At 49.0% G+C, this 19385-nt stretch overlaps 9 protein-coding genes across 9 annotated transcripts; 4 read left to right on the top strand and 5 right to left on the bottom strand.

Moving 5' to 3' along the window:
* Window positions 1-241: 241 nt before the first annotated feature.
* Window positions 242-1198, bottom strand: BU24DRAFT_454773 (uncharacterized protein; the record flags this gene model as incomplete). The annotated part of the gene is made up of 5 exons (XM_033531337.1): window positions 242-462; window positions 521-590; window positions 645-670; window positions 720-935; window positions 985-1198. The coding sequence occupies 5 exons, from the start codon at window positions 1193-1195 to the stop codon at window positions 242-244; spliced, it is 744 nt and encodes a 247-aa protein (XP_033378735.1).
* A 757-nt stretch (window positions 1199-1955) lies between these two features.
* On the top strand, window positions 1956-2990 carry BU24DRAFT_413986 (uncharacterized protein; the record flags this gene model as incomplete). The annotated part of the gene is made up of 2 exons (XM_033526190.1): window positions 1956-2025; window positions 2077-2990. The coding sequence occupies 2 exons, from the start codon at window positions 1956-1958 to the stop codon at window positions 2988-2990; spliced, it is 984 nt and encodes a 327-aa protein (XP_033378734.1).
* An 804-nt stretch (window positions 2991-3794) lies between these two features.
* Window positions 3795-5630, top strand: BU24DRAFT_427522 (PLP-dependent transferase). The gene is made up of 3 exons (XM_033529247.1): window positions 3795-4034; window positions 4244-4835; window positions 4902-5630. The coding sequence occupies exons 1-3, from the start codon at window positions 3929-3931 to the stop codon at window positions 5563-5565; spliced, it is 1362 nt and encodes a 453-aa protein (XP_033378733.1). The 5' UTR covers window positions 3795-3928; the 3' UTR covers window positions 5566-5630.
* A 101-nt stretch (window positions 5631-5731) lies between these two features.
* BU24DRAFT_496404 (uncharacterized protein) lies at window positions 5732-6436 on the bottom strand (the record flags this gene model as incomplete). Its single annotated transcript, XM_033534192.1, has 3 exons — window positions 6140-6436; window positions 6008-6088; window positions 5732-5914 (listed from the first exon to the last, which is right to left on the bottom strand). Exons 1-3 carry the CDS (start codon window positions 6284-6286, stop codon window positions 5732-5734), a joined length of 411 nt encoding a protein of 136 aa, XP_033378732.1. The 5' UTR covers window positions 6287-6436.
* A 234-nt stretch (window positions 6437-6670) lies between these two features.
* Window positions 6671-7875, bottom strand: BU24DRAFT_399708 (CT20-domain-containing protein). The gene is made up of 2 exons (XM_033525419.1): window positions 7584-7875; window positions 6671-7533 (listed from the first exon to the last, which is right to left on the bottom strand). The coding sequence occupies exons 1-2, from the start codon at window positions 7783-7785 to the stop codon at window positions 6842-6844; spliced, it is 894 nt and encodes a 297-aa protein (XP_033378731.1). The 5' UTR covers window positions 7786-7875; the 3' UTR covers window positions 6671-6841.
* A 96-nt stretch (window positions 7876-7971) lies between these two features.
* BU24DRAFT_399704 (uncharacterized protein) lies at window positions 7972-10863 on the top strand. The gene is made up of 2 exons (XM_033525418.1): window positions 7972-8125; window positions 8174-10863. Exons 1-2 carry the CDS (start codon window positions 8005-8007, stop codon window positions 10849-10851), a joined length of 2799 nt encoding a protein of 932 aa, XP_033378730.1. The 5' UTR covers window positions 7972-8004; the 3' UTR covers window positions 10852-10863.
* Window positions 10864-10963: 100 nt separating this feature from the next.
* BU24DRAFT_467034 (general substrate transporter) lies at window positions 10964-12916 on the bottom strand (the record flags this gene model as incomplete). The annotated part of the gene is made up of 7 exons (XM_033532414.1): window positions 10964-11324; window positions 11376-11920; window positions 11974-12045; window positions 12111-12298; window positions 12366-12541; window positions 12617-12815; window positions 12871-12916. 7 exons carry the CDS (start codon window positions 12914-12916, stop codon window positions 10964-10966), a joined length of 1587 nt encoding a protein of 528 aa, XP_033378729.1.
* Window positions 12917-13530: 614 nt separating this feature from the next.
* On the bottom strand, window positions 13531-16522 carry BU24DRAFT_427518 (glycoside hydrolase family 78 protein). Its single transcript, XM_033529246.1, has 3 exons — window positions 15578-16522; window positions 14505-15515; window positions 13531-14449 (listed from the first exon to the last, which is right to left on the bottom strand). The coding sequence occupies exons 1-3, from the start codon at window positions 16373-16375 to the stop codon at window positions 13559-13561; spliced, it is 2700 nt and encodes an 899-aa protein (XP_033378728.1). The 5' UTR covers window positions 16376-16522; the 3' UTR covers window positions 13531-13558.
* Window positions 16523-16988: 466 nt separating this feature from the next.
* On the top strand, window positions 16989-18186 carry BU24DRAFT_436535 (glycoside hydrolase family 5 protein; the record flags this gene model as incomplete). Its single annotated transcript, XM_033530162.1, has 2 exons — window positions 16989-17418; window positions 17483-18186. 2 exons carry the CDS (start codon window positions 16989-16991, stop codon window positions 18184-18186), a joined length of 1134 nt encoding a protein of 377 aa, XP_033378727.1.
* Window positions 18187-19385: the final 1199 nt, after the last annotated feature.

Raw genomic sequence — 19385 nt, 5'->3', positions numbered from 1 at the left:
CGTTGTCCCTATGAAGCAGGTGGCCTTAAATTCGCCATTGTTCAGCTACATCACAAACTTGTGTGAGCTCATCAGCACCAATGGTGCATGGGGGCACGCAGGTCCCATAAGCGCTTGATGCAATGAACGCCAAATAAGATCTCCCAAATGCTTAATTGAACTCCATAGGGACTAAGTGCTTGCCACAAACTGTTCATTTTATTTTTTGTACTATTCTATGTAGGACTACGTGGAACGGTGATCATCTAGTATGCTTCGACCCCGGATGACGAATTAGTGCTGGATCAAATCCATCGAATGAGTGATCCAAAGCCCAACCATGAAGCGCATCCCAATCTACGCACTTGTGTTTGCTTGTGAATACTGGCCATGGCTTCTGCTTATCGTCTCGCCATGTGTAAGTGTTAACAGTAACGTCCGCATTGCACATGATGTACTGGCGGATCACATCCAGACAATGGTCTAGTCAAGTCAGTCTCCAAATATGAAGGACAGGAACTAAAGACATTTTGGTACTTACCGAGATGCTCCTCTTTATTCGATTCATTGATGGTATAGTATTCGGGATGAATCGAATGTCGAATGTATTTCTGGAGTTCTATATTAGTGCATGCTCCTCTGTTCTCAAGTCAAAGGCAACTTACCAGACAATGCAATTGATGGTAAACATCTGGAAAAAGCATCAGAACAAATTCTACACACTGACTGAGTTCACGTACCTAGCGTTACGAAGTACCCCGAACCATCTTCAAGTGGAATGGATGTTCGGTTCATTCGGTCCATGTCCTCCTTGGACGCACGAATTGCAGTTGGTGCAAGAAGGTCATGCCATGCGGCATCAAGTTCTGGAGAAGGTGGTCCTTTGTACGGATTGTTGTCATCCAGTTCTCCATGCACTGTTCGGCTCTCGAACTTCAGAGCAGCATTTGCAGGTGCTGTGGAGAGTGTGAGACGAGCGAGAAGTCACTGCGGTGGTGGACTTACAGTAAAGACGGTCTTGTGGTTCTGGTGTACGCATGTAAAAGTAGAGTGCTGTCATATAACCAAGTGCTATGACAGTATGTATGAAGATGGCGAGCATTCCGTGGATGGAGACAAGCTTGTCTCCTCTACGGACGGGTTGTTGGGTATCTTCGACATTGGAATCATCGAGTAGCCCCTTCTCCGAATCGTCGAGACTCGAATTGCGTGACATCTTCATATTCTGAACGAGTTTTGAGAAAGTTCTGAGTAAGGAAGGAAATAAATTTGGGTGTAGTTGGACTTCTCGTTGCTTGATAGTTTGAAATGCACAATAGATAGGTTTCATGCGTAAGAACGAAAACGTACAACAAGACCCGTATGAGCAATTTGCGGAATTCTGCACCATCAGCATTCAACATGGTCCATCTGCACGTGAATTGTTCACTAAGTGATAGTCGCCGAGCCCCTGCGTGGCGATTCAATTGTCAATTCACCGTGCGCGCTAGGATCCTTGCCAAATTCGGAAAATGAGTATAGCAGAACGTAACGACGATCCACCCCGCCGCAGTTGGCAGATCTGGGATGGGCACAGCAGGATCGTTTAGGTAGCTCAGATATACCATCTCAACCAAATGCAGATGTTCGGTGCGCCGCTACGCAAGGATTCTCCATCTCACGACCCACCGCTCGACTCCATTTGCTGCATATTGTACGCGGCTCCAGATTGACATTGGAATGTCACCATTTCAGTTTTACATGTCGAACGCAATAGCCTCGGGGCCCGGAGGGTCTTACGTGAATTCAAAGTTGACCGAAAAGAGTAGAGGACATGTCCAGTAAGGAGCGATGTATCGTAGTCTTGAGAATATAAATATGACACTCTGCTCGCTCAAGTTCTCATCATCCACTCATCAAAGGCCTTTCGACATTCACTTCAGGCAAAGCATCTTTCTCACCATCATTATTACAACTCCTTTATATCAATCATCAAGATGAGAATCAACGCCGTTCTCGCCGCCATCTTGGCTTCTGCCACCTTGGGCGCTGCCATCCCCGTGAATGGTGAGTTCTGGGTTCCATTTCAAGTTATACAATCCACTAATTGAGATTAAGTTGGCCCAATTGAGGCTCGCGGTGAACTTGATGCCGACAGCCACCAGTCCTACAGGCGTGCCAACAATGATGCGGATAGCCACCAATCCTACAGGCGTGAGGTCGCTGATGCGGACAGCCATCAGTCCTACAAGCGCGAGGGCGCTGATGCCGACTCCCACCAGTCTTACAGGCGTGGTGAGGCCGACGCTGATAGCCACCAATCCTACAAGCGTGACAACAACGATGCCGACAGCCATCAGTCCTACAGACGCGAGGTCGCTGATGCTGATAGCCACCAGTCCTACAAGCGCGAGGTAGCTGATGCTGATAGCCATCAATCGTACAAGCGTGGCGAGGCTGATGCCGACTCTCATCAATCGTACAAGCGTGGAGAGGCCGATGCTGATTCTCACCAATCCTACAAGCGCGAGGGCGCAGACGCCGACTCCCATCAATCCTACAAGCGCGGAGAGGCCGACGCGGACAGCCATCAATCATACAAGCGTGGCGAGGCCGATGCCGACTCTCATCAGTCCTACAAGCGCGGAGAGGCAGATGCGGATAGCCACCAATCTTATAAGCGCGGAGGGGCCGACGCTGATTCACACCAATCCTACAAGCGAGAGGGTGCTGATGCCGACAGCCACCAGTCGTACAAGCGCGGAGAAGCGGACGCAGATTCTCATCAGTCGTACAAGCGCGGAGAGGCGGACGCGGACTCTCACCAGTCCTACAAGCGTGGTGAGGCCGACGCAGACTCTCATCAATCCTACAAGCGTGGTGAGGCCGACGCGGATAGCCATCAGTCCTACAAGCGCGAGGGAGCCGATGCCGACTCCCACCAGTCCTACAGGCGTGACGGTGCTGATGCTGATAGCCATCAGTCTTACAGGCGCGAGAGCGCTGACGCAGACTCTCACCAGTCATACTAAACGACGCAATGTCTTCCCCAGACATGTCAGAAGACTTCAATCTGGGGTAGATAAACGGTACACGCAGTGCAACTTTCCTGAAACAGCTTGGATTGTATGCAGGAGCACTTGGGAATTGGTGCATGCCGAATAGGACTGGATCCGGTGATGATATGAACGGAACGGAATGGTGTGACGATGCAGCCATCGGTGGGATATTTGGACGCTCATTAGATGTGTTTAGATCTTTTAGTCGAATACAGTGGATGTTAACGAACTTTCTGTGCACCGTTGTCTCCTGCTGAATTGTGAGAATGTTATGCTTACAAGACAGATTGTGTCAATATTTCGGCTCTTCCTATCTCTCTTACTAGAAATCAAACGAAGCTCTACTGCATGCAACTCAGGGCCCGGTCTTGGCCATTAGCAGTGCCATGAAGCATGACTCAAGATGTGTGAATGGAAGCTGGAACGTGGCCAGAGGACGTTGGATGTTCGATCAGACTTTGCACGTTTTTAACCCGAGACTGTTGATTTCTACCAAGCAAAAACAACCACTCGCTATTCCAGAAGTCTGCCTTTGAATATGGCCAAATGGATTCCTGTATATCTGGCCGCTCTTCGCAATAATTGTTGCATCCGGAAATGATAATGACTAGGCGGAAAAGTGGATGAGATCTAGCTATAAGAGCCCCAAAGGCCGATGAGCCCCGCTAGTAACCGTGATGCTGTGATTGGTCAATGGCTATAGGTATGCCGGCCTGACGCTAAATCCTGACCGCACGCCCTATGTAATAAGCCTCCAGGAATTCTTCAAAGATGAGTCGGAAGGACTGAGGAGTCATGCATTTATAGCTATAAATTTCAACTGACTTCCTTCTGAAACCATCTTTTCTTATCTACGACTACACATTGTTTTTGTTTGAGCAAGAATTCAATTACAGAAAATTACCTAAGTCATGGCGTCGAGCACACTTGCTGTAAGGGAGAGTGGCCCCTCGAAGTTTGGAAAAGAACTGAGGAAAGACTTCTTGTTCGACGAGAATTGGCTCAATCTTAACCATGGTAGGACCTCCTGGCCCATGTCTTGATAAATTGGCCTCGTCGCCACTCGTTTTGCCTGGTTGAGGATATCAACACTTCTATGGATTACCCCACATTGGATTTGCTTTGCTTGTCTTCAAGTCCATACGTCAATGACCAGAAGAGCTTCTTTCCAAATTGATTAGAGTCTCAAATGGTCATTCTTGGAGTATCAGCTGACAGAATACCAGGCTCTTTCGGAACCTATCCTCGTAAGATCCAAACCATTCTTCGCGGGTTTCAGGACGAAGCCGAAGCCAGGCCAGACAAATTCATCCGCTATGACTACCCCCAGTACCTTGATGAGTCTCGCCTTGCTGTATCAAAAGTTCTCAATGCACCCGTCGAAGGTGTAGTCTTTGTGCCCAATGCGACAACTGGCGTCAACACTGTCTTTAGAAATCTCGTCTTCGAAAAGGGCGACAAGATCCTCTATCTCGACAATATCTACGGTGCATGCGAAAAGACAATCGCGTACATCACTGAAACGACCCCAGCTGAGGCTATCAAAATGCATTATGAATTGCCCTTCGAGGATGACTCGTTCGTGGAGGACTTCAAGAAGACTATCAAGCAGGAGCAGGAGAAAGGTTCTAAAGTCAAAATTGCATTGTTCGATGCAGTCGTGAGCATGCCAGGTGTCAGGCTCCCATTCGAGCGACTCACAGAGGCATGCCGAGAGCTGGGTGTCTTGAGCTGCATTGATGCAGCGCACGGCATCGGACACGTGGAGATCGACATAGAGAAATTGGACCCTGATTTCTTCGTGAGTAATTGTCATAAGTATGTTACAGTCTCTAGGTTCCCCCTTGAACTCCTTTGCAAGATATTGTGTGCTGATTAGTAAAGATGGCTTTTCGCGCCTCGCGGCTGTGCCGTGTTCTACGTTCCGGTCCGGAATCAACATCTCATTCGCTCAACGCTACCGACTTCGCATGGTTTCATTCCACAACTCAAGCCCGGCGTCAAGATTAGGACACCACTTCCTGTTGTTGGCGTCAAGTCTCTATGGGTATCCAATTTCCAGTTTGTTGGTACCATCGACAGTGCGCCCTATCTTTGCGTTCCAGAGTCGATCAAGTATCGCGAATCCATCGGCGGCGAGAAGGCCATTATCGATTACTGCCACAACTTAGCCAAGACAGCTGCAGCGCGTACTGCAGAGATTCTGGGCACAGAGGTTATGGACAATTCTACGCGCACAATCACAGATTGCTGTCTTACAAACGTTCGCTTACCGCTCTCATTGGCTGAGCTCGAACCAATCGCTGTCAAAGCAGGAATAGAAAAAGATGACGTTGCAGGTGTTGCAACTGCTTGGATGCACACGGCCTTCATTGAAGACTATGAAACCTTCCTAGCCTTGATATTTTACAATGGAAATTGGTGGGTCCGACTGAGCGCACAGGTGTACTTGGGTCTAGAGGATTTTGAGTGGGCTGCTCAAAAGCTGAAAGAGGTCATCGAGAGGGTCAAGAAAGGAGAATTCATTCCTAGTGGCAGCAAGTTGTAGAGGATCAGGGAGAATAGGATTCGCCTTTCGCATTGATATAACTTAGACTTGTTCCCTCAAATCATAGAATGAGACTGTGATTGTGGTAGCATGCTTTCCTTGCGTCACTTTATTGCCCACTATTGTCGATATCCAAATTGAAATGAGGAACTCTGTCTCTGGATAGCTATCCCTCAAGCTTGGTGAGAGTGCCGGACTCGTCGTAGATGTACTCGAGGAGGTTAACTGAGTGGCCGAACCCGTCAGCAGCAGTGGCTCCCTCCTCGGGGTCCTCCTTGATTACGATAGTCGGATGAGGGTACTTGTTGAGACCGGTGCAATTGAGGAAATCTTTGTCGCAGCCCTTGCACTAAATGTAGTGTTAGCACGGTGATCGGAACAGAGGAGATCGACAGGGGAATCTGTCAAATCGAAGTGAAATATCGTGACGGCCGAGACTTACGATATCGTTGTTCAACTGGCAAGCACGCTTTGCACAAATCTTCTCGCAGCCACCACCATTGGTACCCTTGACTCCAGCAATCTGTGCACTGTTTTAGTGGTCATGTTTGAGATAGACAGTGTGCCTGCTTACCCGGACACAGTTTTCGAATCTGGCCTTGCAGTCACCGCAGGAAACTACGGCGTTGGACACATGACCAACAGGATAACCGGGAAAGGCACCTCCAGGCAGGGCACAGGCGAGCGCGATGAGCCCGACCAAGGTGGCGAAGACCTTCATGTTGATATTGTGTACGAGCTATCCAGAAACGAGAGTAGTGAGGTAGGTATGTGAGCTTCGTCTTTCGTAGTCCGGGGGCGGGAGTGATAATGGAGGCTGCGTGGTGGGAAAAGTATGTTTAGTAGGGTCTGAGGTCTCAAAAGAGATTGAGCAATGGCGCACGGAGAGAGAGAGGACCCGACCGGTGTCAAAGTTGTTATTCGATTGGTGCAGAGGTGGGTGGGCAAGTGCGGTGTGTGACGTTTGTAGTGAAGGCACATGTGGATGATCGCATTCAATCACAAGACAGCGTGATTCTACTTCACTTGCGGTTTGTTTACTGCTCAGCGCACCCTGCTGGAGGACTTAATTGATGAGGTCAAAAAATAGCAAACAGATGCTTGAGCCACATGAACTAATAATGTCATTAAATTACAGCCACTGTGATGGTCAACGTGCCTTCGGCCACACTTCCACCATTGATGAAGATTTTAGTACGCTTATTGTCTTAATGAATTAATCGGGTATCTTAGTAGTAAGGAATGATAAAAACACAGCACTCGTACAGGATTCATTTTACCTCTTCCTCGTCCTTTTTGGTGCCGGTTTGGCTGCCTTCGCAGCACTACGATTGGTCCTCCTTGTGCTTGGGGCAGTTTCTTCTGTGGCAGACTCTTCGCTGCTCTCTTCTTCCTCCTCTTCCTCTTCCTCCTCCTCTTGTTCTTCCTCCGCCGATTCCGACTCTACTGTCTGTGCCTTATTGTTCTTTGCGCTTTGTCCGCTTCTCGTGGCCTTTCCCTTGGCAGCCGATCGACTTGCACGTGTGTTCTTCGGATTTTTCGGCGCGGGTGTGGCACCTGACAAGCTCTCTGCTTTGAGCGATTGTGATTTCTCGTTTTCTGGCAGATCATGTAGCAACCCTATTCCAGGCTGGTACAGAGCCTTATCGTCTTCGACAGGCATGAATGGTGGAGAGGATGCTGCCTCGGATTCCGGGCCATGGAAGCGTTTTTGCCACATAATCTCGCCAAAATCCTCCTCTGGTAACTCAAATTCGGGGAGATCGTATGCTTCGTCGGGGTCGGCAGGGTCGGGCTGGTCGCTAAACTCATAAGAGTTCTCGCGCTCATCGAGGGCTCGTAGATCGTAGAGCTGGTATAATTTGCGCCAAACGCCGGGTATTCGGGTGTGAGGAGCGTCTTCGGACGCGAACCCGTGAGATCGCATATTGTTATGTATTGACATCATGCGGAAATGCTTGTGCAGACCTGTCGCGAAGGTTACTTAACAGCTCAAACAGGGAGATGGTACAACTGACCTGCGGGCTTCCATTTCATCATGTTTTTGAACAATTGGGTCTCCTGATCATCGGTCCATAGTATGCCAGACTCATTCTCTTCCTGCGGGGAAGAGCGATCTTGCGATTGAGTAGCTACGCCAGATTCCTGTGGTGTTTTGGGCTGCGTGTCTGCGAGAGGCGTGGAGGCCGCACTGGCCTTTGTTCGCTTCCGAGGAGGCATGTAGGAGCGCTTTCCAACGATGGATGGATAGTCGTAAGATGTTTAGATATGCGGATCGAGCAATGGGATGTTGCAGGCGGCCGTTCTTGTAGTGTGGTTGGCGTTCACGAGAATGTATGTTTAGCGCGAACTGCACCGCGTAGGGCTGAGATTTTGGCGTCATTGGCCGAGGCACTCCCGAACAACCAACTACCCCAGAAATGTCAGGGCGACCGCGAGATGGACGATAATGGCTGCGTACGAGATGTCTTCGCGACGGACGAGCTGTGGAAGCCCTCAAGCTTCTTCGAGGATCCCTTCACGCAGGAATCTACACTGTTCGCGCCTATAGAGCTGGATTGTAAGTGTATCGCGTCCCCCTCAATTTACGCGTCTAACCCACACACAGTGCCATCGATCCAGCTAGACCATCCGTATGCCCCCAAAGGACCCTTGGACAAGGCACTTCAGCTGCCGGATCTCGAATCGTTTAAATTTGAGCCCTTCCCAGAGCTTGATAGCCTTGAGCCATCGACTATCTCCACCGACACCCCGCAATTAGACGAGCAGGAGGAGGATATATGGCGCCTTGCCTTGGAATCTGGCCCTGCCAACAAAGATCTGAAGTTTTTCAGTTGGGAGGCATTCGAGAATCCGGACCATGTCGAGAAGCGATCACCGTACATTGCAGAGTCCGGTACCGCTGCTCTTGATGCAGCTTTGGCTAGTCACGAGGGCAAATTAACCGCCAAAATCATCAAGAGGCAGTCCCTTCTGAGCTGTTTGTGGAATCTGGGCCTTGGACGCTCTTCACTATTGTTTCAACTGGATACCAAATCAAGCGCTTTCGTGCAGGCCATCGATCAGGGACGAGCCTCGGGCCTGAGCCTCCCCGCTTCGCAAAGTATCGTGAAGCAATTCCTCCGAACTGGCAATTTGTTCGTTTACCTCCGCTCTTTCATAGAACGTACATTTGCATCGCCCACTTCCATATCGACAAAAGTTGCATTGGCCACATGTGTATCCAGTATCTTGTCGACCTTTGAGGATTATCTTGGTACACATTCGAACGAGATAACATCTTTGCTCCAGTTGCAGCAACTGTTCGCTAAACCACGGGTGATTCTAGCTCATGTAGGCCACCTCGTCGACGCTTTGAAGAATGCAAAGACAAACGAGCATCTCTCGTCCTTACTACATCACATCGTCCTGGGGTTGGAAGGAGGGGACGAAGTTCTCTGCAGATTGTCGGCAGAAATACTTCGCAGGGTGGCACAGCCTTGTTTGGAACTCATAGGAGAATGGATAGGGACTCAGAGGGAATCAAGCACAACTTCCATCGAAGAGCGAGGCAGCTTTGTTCTGCTAGCAGACGGCCCTGACAGTCCGGATCCGCGAGAGTACACATACAGATCAGAGATGATGCCTCGATTCATTTCACCTGAAGATGGCAATACTATTTTTGAGACAGGCAACAGTTTACGATTCCTAAAGCTTCATCACCCCGAACATCCCTTGGCCTGCCCGGAGAAATTTGGCCTTTCGTCCCCTAGGTTAGATTGGGAGTTCGGGTGGCAGGCCATTGAGGACATATCGTCAAAAGCAAAATCATATGAGGAAAGTTTACGCACCGCAATCAAACAATACTCACAAACCACGGAGGTGGAAGAGAGAGAACGAGATAATTCACGATCGACAAGGGACAACAATATAGTTGAGGCGGAACCGGATTTTCAGCAATATATTGAAGAGTCAGCACAGCTCTTTGACCAGGATCCACAGCAGACCTTGGATTTCCTGCCCGATGAGCTACGGACGATTACTGCTGATATCTTGACGGGATCTGATGCAAAGTCCTATTCTGAACCCGAGTCAAGGATTTTCGCACCGCCAACCTCCATCACATCCACACTTTCCTTCCGGCCTCTGTTGCTTGCTCAAGCCAAGATAGTGAACGCAACCACGCTTCGACTCTTCTTCCGATCGCATAATTTACGGAAGCATCTCTCGCTACAAAGGCAATATCATCTATTGAACGATGGAGTGTTCTCCTCACGACTCGCCTCCGCACTCTTCGACCCGGAGCGTGAAACAGCCGAGCGGCAGAAAGGAACCATGCGAAGTGGTGTACAGATGGGGCTACAACTTGGAGCCCGAACCGAATGGCCACCAGCAAGTTCGGAGCTTCGACTTGCTCTCATGGGTGTTCTTAGTGAAGCTTACCACTCCTCTGCTCTCTATCACTCCACACTCAACGCCCCGGACACCACCGACGCCCCCTTTGCCAACAACCGAGACAAAGACGAACTTCCCGGCCAACTCAACTTCTCCATACGCCAACTCACCGAGCCGGAGATGGAAAAAATCATGGATCCAGACTCTCTCTACGCCCTCGACTTCCTCCGCCTCCAATACGTTCCCCCCTCCCCTCTCAACCTCGTCATCACCACCTCCGCCCTCGACAAATACGACACCATCTTCAAATTCCTCCTCCGCCTCCTCCGCATGCTCTTCGTAGTCTCCCATCTCCCACGCACCTACCCATCCTCCCCACCCGCCCGCCGCTTCCGCACCGAAGCCCACCACTTCGTCACCGCACTCTCGACATACATATTCCAAACCGGCATCGCCGAGCACTGGACGACCTTCGAGACGTACATATCGATGCTGGAGCAGCGGCTCCGCGAGGAGGACGCCGCGGGCGAACTAGGCACGCGCGTGACGTCGGGTCTCGAGTCGATAAAAGCGGCACACGAGCAGTGTCTCGATGGGATTATGTTTTCCCTGCTGCTCCGTAGGCGCCAGAAGAAGGTGCTCGCGCTGCTGGAGGATATCTTCGAGTGCATTCTGCTGTTCGCGAAGACGCATCGTCCTGAAGCGTCGTCCGGGAAGGAAACAAAGGCTCCGGCCAGTGTTGACGAGGAGGAGCTCTACGCGAATCTGAAGGGCAAGATCAGGGTGTTCATCAGCGTGTGTAGGGGACTGACGGGCAAGAAGGGATATGGCAAGGGGCGCGGCACGGGGGAAGAGAATACCATCGAGAGGCTTGTCACCGTGTTGGAGATGAATTCGTATTATAGTCGCTAGGCATCTTCATCGTCTTCATAATAGAATTGGTTTCTTTCGATTGAATACAGGTCCCAGCTCACAACTTTCCTTTCAGTTCCATGGACCCCTCCCCGGTTGATTCCAAATAATGCTAGATCAGGGTTGTCGCAAACCTTCTTGCAGATACGCGCCTCTCAAACAAGATATCCAATTCTTCAAATGACCTCGCTTTCGTCTCAGGGACGAATAGAAATGAAAGCACAAATGAAAGAATCGACAAAGCCGCGAAAATGAACCCAATCTTGCCCCCCAAGTTGCCAGCATCCACATTGAACATGTACGGAACACTAATACTGAAAACGACTCCCGCGAAGGCGTTGGTGATGAAACCGATTGCCGATGATTTGGCACGGAGACGGACAGAAGATAGCTCGGAAATCAACACCGGCCATGTTGCGCCGACACCGAGATTGGTGACTGCACCAGAGGCAATAATTGATGCTCCGACGAACCTGTTACATCAGTTAATCTCACTGTATTCTTGTGGTGTTTGATCTCCTTACCTCGTCGCTGATTTGTTATCGGGGAAGCAACCCGCAATGCCCATTGCAACGAAAACAGTAGCCGCGGCAATCGAGCTCCATAGGACAATAGTGCGCCTCCCAAACTTCGTGATAGTGACAAAGGCAATGGCGATGGTCACCATCGATACCCCAACGCCAATCTGAGACATTTGTAGTGACTGAGTAGGACTCATACCAGCCATGATCAAGAAGTAATTTGCGTTTGCTAAGATAGAAACTCCAAGGAAGTACTGAAGCAAGGCAACAATAATGATAATGAACGTTCGGCGACGATTGACTCCTTGGAAACATTCTGAGAAGGAACTGTTTCCTGAGCTAGCGTCTAATTCCTTTTCATGGTCCAATACAGCGCGGATTTGTGTCAATGCGAGGGCGACGTCAGATGTTGAACCATGTAGCCTAGAATAAGACTTTTGTGCTGCTTCGGTCTTGTCTTGGGAGACGAGAATGACTGGAGATTCTGGGAGAATCAAAGCAGCAAGTAGAGCCAGCCCTGAGAATGCCCACTGGGTTGCGAACGGGACCTTATACACATCTCTTAGTTTCCAGGGTTAAAGAACGAATAAAAGGGGCTAACCTTGAAGGATGAAATATCCAGTACCATGATACGCGAGAATACAATGGTTATGGCAATCATTTGGCCAACAGACTGAATGGAAATTGGATCATTAGCACAATTTTGAACTCTTCCTAATCATTCAGAGCCTTACATACCGTCATGAATGGAAAGAATGCCAAAAGAGCACCCCTCAACTTGACTGGCGAGATATCGGATATATATGTCTGGCAGGTCGTCATTAGAATGCCCATTCCCATCCCTGTCACGATCTTCGAAAAGAGGAAGAGAACGCGGCGAGCTACAAGGGTCTTTAAGTCGGGCGAGGTAAATGCCATCGCGGTGCCTATTATAATATTGGTTAGGTCAATTGACAATGTCGGCCATCGTAGTTCATCAGAAAAGACGCCTACCCAACGCAGTTGCGACTCCTCCGAGAGCGAATGCAAGGCGACGGCCAAACTTGTCTTGAAAGGGCCCGTTGAATGCAGCTCCCATCATGATCCCAATTTGAATGAACGCTGTCCAAAGTCCTTGCCATAAGGCTGGCAGAATCAACTGGCCTTTATATTGTTCCCCAAATGACATACTGGTTGTTGGGTCAGTAAACATTCAAGCACATATTTGCACCGAGTAAATCAATGCGCGTGTGCGAACGACGTACGAGAATGAAGGTAACGCCGTTATAGCGCCAGTGACGAGAATATCGAAGCCGAATGTCAGAGAGCCTGCGTTGGCAAGGAAAGCGTATGCGACTACGCGATGATTTGACTTCAGCTCCTGCCATACGGTTTGTTCGCTTGTCGAAGATTCTATTTCGAATTTCTTGATGCTTCCTTGCTCAGGAGCTACCGCATGCTCATCTATCAAAAACCATTAGTACTCGTATGCAATCAGGGGATCGAAAAGATAACTGACGATACTCTTGCGAGCCTTTAACAGCGTCCGTATCTATAGCCTTCATGGTAAAGTATTTGGTGAAAGATGGCCAGCAGGTAAAAATATGTGATGAACACTTCTGAGTGATGAAGAGATGTTCGAAGAGAGTTTCTTTCAAATAAGGATGCTGTGGAAGTTCACCGCATATATACTTTCATGCTCTCATTTAGTGTGGGGTAGGAGTTTCTGGGGAAGTGGATTCACAAGAATTCACAATGTGCAAGATCGATACTAAGACCGCCCAGAGTGTTCGATCAAGACATTGCTCGTTCCAGATCGGTTACTATTGCTCGATTGATATTAAACTCGGTGCAAAGTAATCCGAAGCTATTGATCAGTATGTCAGAGAGGCATACAAGCATAACAACATGGCCATAGATCCCGATGGATAGGGGCACCCGAGCCCGAGTCGAAACCCTCCACTTCCCGAGCAGCTATTAGCTTGGCATCTGATCTATCTCTGTCTCGACATTGATACGACTATGTGAGCAATTGTGCATAATCTGTGTGTTGATGGCCATGTATTTTGGTATCTATTATTGCGTTGCTGTCACAAAGTGGTTGGAACCTGTTCTTACGGCATGTGAGATGGGTAGTGTGCGTATGTCAGCGTAGACACGAATCAATCAGAAAATTTTGGCAAGAACTATTTCAATTTAAAATTTGGCTAGAATGGTAATAAGGATATTGGCTTCAGGGGCCAATCTCGAGTTCCCTCGATCGAGGTGTCGAAAGAGTAACGTCCGCCCTCTAAAAGTTTCACCCCCGATCCATCAGGAGTCACCAACTCTGCAATGACTCCCTCAGGTATGATAATTTCTATGTTGAATTTTCCACCATCTGTAATATTCCAGGATACAGATACTAAGCCGTAAGGGGTGATGTGTGATGCCGATGCCGATGTAATGTCAGCTCCAATTTTGGGTTCAATACGAACTCTTTTCCAGCCAGGCTCCAATTGCGACAGTCCTGCAACCCTCTCATGCAGAAACGTTGCCACAGCTCCAAAGGCATAGTGGTTGAAGCTAGTCATATCCCCAGGGTTGATAGAGCCATCCGGGAGCATGCTGTCCCACCGTTCCCAAGTCGTCGTCGCGCCCATAGTAATAGGGTAGAGCCATGAAGGGCAGGTTTGATTCAATAGCATAGCGTAGGCCACTTGAGTATGCCCTGTTTGCGCTAAAGCCTCACAAATGTAGGGCGTGCCTGCGAATCCTGTCCCGATGTTAAATCCGTTTATGCCAACAATGCGTGCAAGACGATTGCCAGCACCAGATCGTTGGGATTCAGTGAGCAGATCGAAGCAGATCGCAAGAGCATAAGCAGTTTGTGAGTCTGAAGACATAAGGCCATTCGGTGTTACCCATTCATCCTGGAACTGCTTACGGGCAGAGGTGAAGTCGATCGAATATTTCTTCTCATCCTCGGCATTGCCAATTAGTCCTGCGATGAGGGACATGAGGCGTAAAGATTGTATGAGAAAGGCGTCAGCGACGAGTTTACTGTCTGTAGCACTTTTAAAAGGTGCATCTGGAGGTGCACTTGGATCAAGCCAGTCCTATATTTTAGTTTGTTAGCTCGCACTTGAATAGAATTGAATGGGATAAACATACGCCGAGCTGGAAGCACTTCGGATGCCATAAGTTCGGGGTTTGGCTGTCTGTATGCCTCTCTATCTTATCCATCCACTGTTGCATACTTCCATACTGGGTCCTTAGAATTTCCACGTCCCCCGTCGCAGAGTACACAGCCCATGGGCCGATGACCGCGACATCATGCCAAATTGCGCACGGGATGCCAAGGTCCCAGTTAGGATGACCCACTAGAACATCTGGAACCACCATTGCGGGAAGTCCATCTCTGGTTTGTTGAGCGATTTGGAAGTCGATGAGCCAATCCCGTAGAATGCCTGTACATTGGTACATGAACATCGCTGTTGGTGCAAACAAGGCTAGATCGCCAGTCCATCCAAGTCTCTCATCTCTCTGGGGACAGTCCGTAGGGACAGATAGGAAGTTATCCCTCATACTCCAAGTGACATTGTGCCACAGTTTATTCAGCATGTCATTAGAACACTGGAAGTCTCCAAGTTTCAGCATGTCTGTGTGACAGACCACAGCTTCAATTGAACCCTTCAAATGACATCCTTCGGGCCACTGATCGATCTGGGCATATCTGAATCCATGGAATGTAAACCGAGGTTCCCAGGTCTCTGGAGAATCGGAATTGGAACCTTTAAGAACATACTCATCGGTAGCTCTACATTCCCTGAGCGGTCGAGTACCGAGCTCTCCATTTTCGAGCACTTCAGCATGCTTGAAGGTGACCTTGTGTCCAGCAGGGCCATTGATGCTCTTGATTCTCAGGTATCCAACAAGATTTTGGCCAAAATCAAGAACCGTCTTTCCTGAGGGCGTTGTAATTTCGGCGATTGGTTCTATCGTCTGAACCCTTCTCGTAGGTTCCTTATAACCTGCAGTAAGTGTGATACTACCAGGGAGGGGGTCCAACGTGTCAACCCTGTGCCAAGGCTCGCATACAGAATCCCCGGCAGGCTCACTTTTGATAGTAGACCATCCATGTACTTCCTTCGACGCATCATATAGTTCGCCGTCATAAATCTCCTAGTACGACCGTACAGTCAGCCCTTCTGTGAATCCGAAATGCATGTCATGTGGTGACGTACCGATCTTCGAATGGGGCCGGTGGTAACGCTCCAAGAGCTATCTGATACTATCGTATGCTTGATTCCCTCTGTAGTTGTGACTTCCAGTTGAGCAATCAGACAGTTCCGGGAACCCCAGATATTGCGGCGTCCACCCTCGAACCCAATCCGACCGTTAAACCAACCTTCCGAAACTCGAACACCGAGACAATTGTCTCCTTTGACTAGAAGCTCTGTAACATCGTACGTTTGGTAGTGCAGGACAGAATTGTATTCCGTCCAGCCCGGAGCAAGGAAGTAGTCACCAACTCGTTTTCCATTGATCTCGGCTTCGTATAGACCTTGGGCAGTGATATATAGTCTGGCGGATGCAATTGTTTCACTGATGGAGGAAACAACACGGAACAACTCCTCAGGCTGAGGCGCTTCAACATCTTTCGGCCAAGGACTAGCAATACGTTGTGCCTTCCAATCGGAAGGGTCCATCAAACCAGTCTCAAGAGTCGCTGGCTCGCTCCAGGGCGTGAGTTGCCCCTGTTCAGAGATTCCTTGGATTCTGACCGACACTCGCTGTCGCGATTGTAGAGGCTGTTCCAGAGGCCATGGTTCGAGGATGGTGTTTGTGGAGGAGACATTGGTGGAACAGATGACTCTAGGGTTTCCGATGGAAGAACATTCTGACAGTTCGATATTGTAGCTATGCTGTCGGAAGGGTGTTTCTGATTGATAGGCCCAGGAGATTCGTGGTCTCGTCTCATGGATGCCGAGCGTATTTTCGGATGAATAATGTTCAAAGCGAACGTTTTGAACGAAAGCCATGATGCCACGATCTAGAACAGGAAAATACTGGTGGCGCGTAGTGTAGTATAGAATAAGGATGTTGAGCTGGGCATTCTTCGACACGACATGTTGGACACAATAAGAACCATGTCGGCGACAGCTCGCCCGAACAAAGTTGGGGAGAGGAGCTAACATTTGGATATCTAGTACTAGAGTAGGCCGGTGTCGTGCCGGTCCATGACCATGTGACTACCAAGGCCGGCCCGGTATGCACTGTACAGCTACTCCCCTCCCAAGCCTCCCCACATCCCGATAACTACTTGGCGGAATTTGCCTGGATGTTTGCCTTCGGGTTATTTCCTGGCGGTGCCAGAACTATAGTATATTATTGAGGCGTACGTCCAGATGTCGGTAAGTCGGCAGGCAGCGGGTTGTAGGTATTCATTGTCGTCGGTATCACGTCCCTCCGAAGCGAAGGCGTTCCCGGGAAGGTGGAGGGACCCAAAGGGACCTCACAAACCATCCATCTCGTCTAGAAAGCGCAGGCTCATATACAACTGACCCCAGTGTGATGGAGAAAGATGAAGCAAAAAGAGCCACCGAATCCTCCTTCTCTTGAAATTCGGCATCAGCTGAAGCATTATCCAACATCATGGTGTCGTCGAATACCCTCATTACTGAACGCAAACCAGGATACTTGAATTGGCGCGACTTCAAGGCCAACGGCGTCAACTTGGGCAGTTGGTTCTGTCTCGAGACGTTCATGGTCCCGAAGCTTTTCGCTGAGCATGGAAATGGTGCACAGGATGAATGGACCTTTTGCCAGAACGAAGGTGTCGCAGCCACCAAAGTCCTCGATACACATTACAAAAAATTCTTTACAAAGCAAGACATCGACGTACTTGCTGCCAACGGAATCAATGTCCTTCGTATCCCCTTCATCTACTCCGCTTGGATAGAAGTGCCCGGTTCCCCCCATTATCGAGGGCCGCAAGTGGCCATTATGAAAGAGCTAGCAACATATGCAATTGAGGAATACGATATGCATATCGTGCTTGACCTACATGCTCTACCCGGGGGTGGTGAGTACAACGCGCGTCACCAATATCAAAATCATCTTTCAACTGACCTTTATGCGGTGTGCAGTAAACTGGCTTGAGATTGGCGAAGCGATTGGACACGGCGACTGGTTCTACAACGAAAACAATCTACGACTCTCCTTCGAAGCGGTTGAGGCAGTGCTTCGTTATATTCAGGAATCATCTGGGCATCCAGAATCCTACACCATTGCGCCTGTCAACGAGGCGGTCGACAGCAAAGACATTCGCACCTTTGGAACCCCGCATGCGCTCTCAGACAGAGCCGCAGCCTGGCTGTTGAGATACATCCTGGGGACCATTCAGCGGGTGGAAGCCGTGAACTCAAGCATTCCAATAATGTTTCAGGATTCCTTCAAAGGAGAAAGTTTCTGGGCCACTCAGCTACCGGAGTCGGCAAATGTGGTCATCGACACTCATTGCTATTATTTTGCCGGCCGGCAATGCAATCCCGATAATACAATTCCCGTTATCAACCAGGATGCCAAAGATGCGCAAAAATCTGGCCGGTTCCCAGTAGTCATTGGGGAATGGTCTATCGAAACAGAATTCGATAATCGACTAGGAGATCGCAAGAAGCTTTATGAAGCCGGTAGAGACGCGTTCAACGAACATACACAAGGCAACATATACTGGTCTGGTAGGGTCGACAGCGACGCAAAAGTTCACGGCGAAGGGACAAAAAGAGACTACTGGAGCTTCATCGACATGATAACGGACGGGGTCGTAACTCCGATGCAGAAGAAAAAGTGAGTTGACGGCGGCTGCTAGTTCCATTACAAATAAAGGCGGGAAGATATTTTGATACAAGCGTTCAAGTTTCAAGCAATTTACGTTTGAAAGCACAATTATGGGCAATGCGGAGGGTGTTTCGTACCTACCCAAGTAGTCACCGACGTTGGAAATTACTTGAAACTTAAGGACTTAAGATTAGCGTTGAGAAAAGTAGTTGAAAACAACGATTGGAAGTGCAACATGTTTCTCGGTTTGCTTTTCTTCTTTGGAACTTTTCGAGGTTCCGGCGGTACTACCACTATGTTTCTGTGCTACTACAACAGAACCTTGAGTATTCAGGTAAATGATAAATGATACTGATGCAGGGTCGTGAAGCAGAGAAGTAAAGAACAACCTATCTGTCTAAGCTAGAAGTTGTTTTACTGTAGCTCAGAAGTCCTGTCTGATATCGCCCAGTTGGCAGATGTGGAAACTGGCGAGGTTAATCGTTCCTCCAGGCACTCCTCCCAGTTGCAGCTCTGCTGAGATGAGACATGTAAGGATTTGGGGAAGGCAAGGGCTGCGGCGTTGGAGGATACTAGAGTGTTTGGATAGATTGGTTAGGCACTTAAAAGGTGGTCATTTGCAATAGAGCAAGTTCCTATTTCTCATATTGATAGACGAATCGCTGACGAGGACTCTCAACCCTCTGGTGGATGATATAGGATGGATTATGTAATCCTACTAGACATAGGCTGGAAAATGGCCCACGGCCTGACATAACTTTCTACCATTTTCCTATTCTCAATCCGTGCAACTGTTTCCCAACTAAGTCTTATACAGACAGACAGACAGAGGATATGTGCACAGTGCAGGGGTTGCAAAGAAAAGGAGCGATAAGCAACCGTCGGGGCAGATCTGTAAACGGTAAATGTGGCTGGAGCTTTCTGGGAGTACGTGCGCGTGCGCGTGCGTCGGATCGGAAGAAACTACCTCGTAATGGGTGAACGGTGAGGAAAGTTGCTTAGGAATCAAGACGTGAAGTTTCGCTCTTCAAGTCAATTTTGAATTTTGATGGCATTATTATTGTTATTACATTAGTATTGGAGAGGGATAGTTGATGTGTGTGTGTGTGTGTGTGTGTGTGTGTGTGTTTGTTTAGAGGAAAAGAGGTCAGACAATCGACGTCACCAGTGGAGCCAAGCTGTGTTTCTCGAGATTTTACTCGCAGGAGAGGA

This window comes from Aaosphaeria arxii (assembly GCF_010015735.1).
Source record: "Aaosphaeria arxii CBS 175.79 unplaced genomic scaffold BU24scaffold_11, whole genome shotgun sequence".
Taxonomy (NCBI): Eukaryota; Fungi; Ascomycota; class Dothideomycetes; order Pleosporales; genus Aaosphaeria; species Aaosphaeria arxii.
Note: the sequence above shows the minus strand (reverse complement) of the source record. Positions and strands in the feature narration are given on the sequence as shown.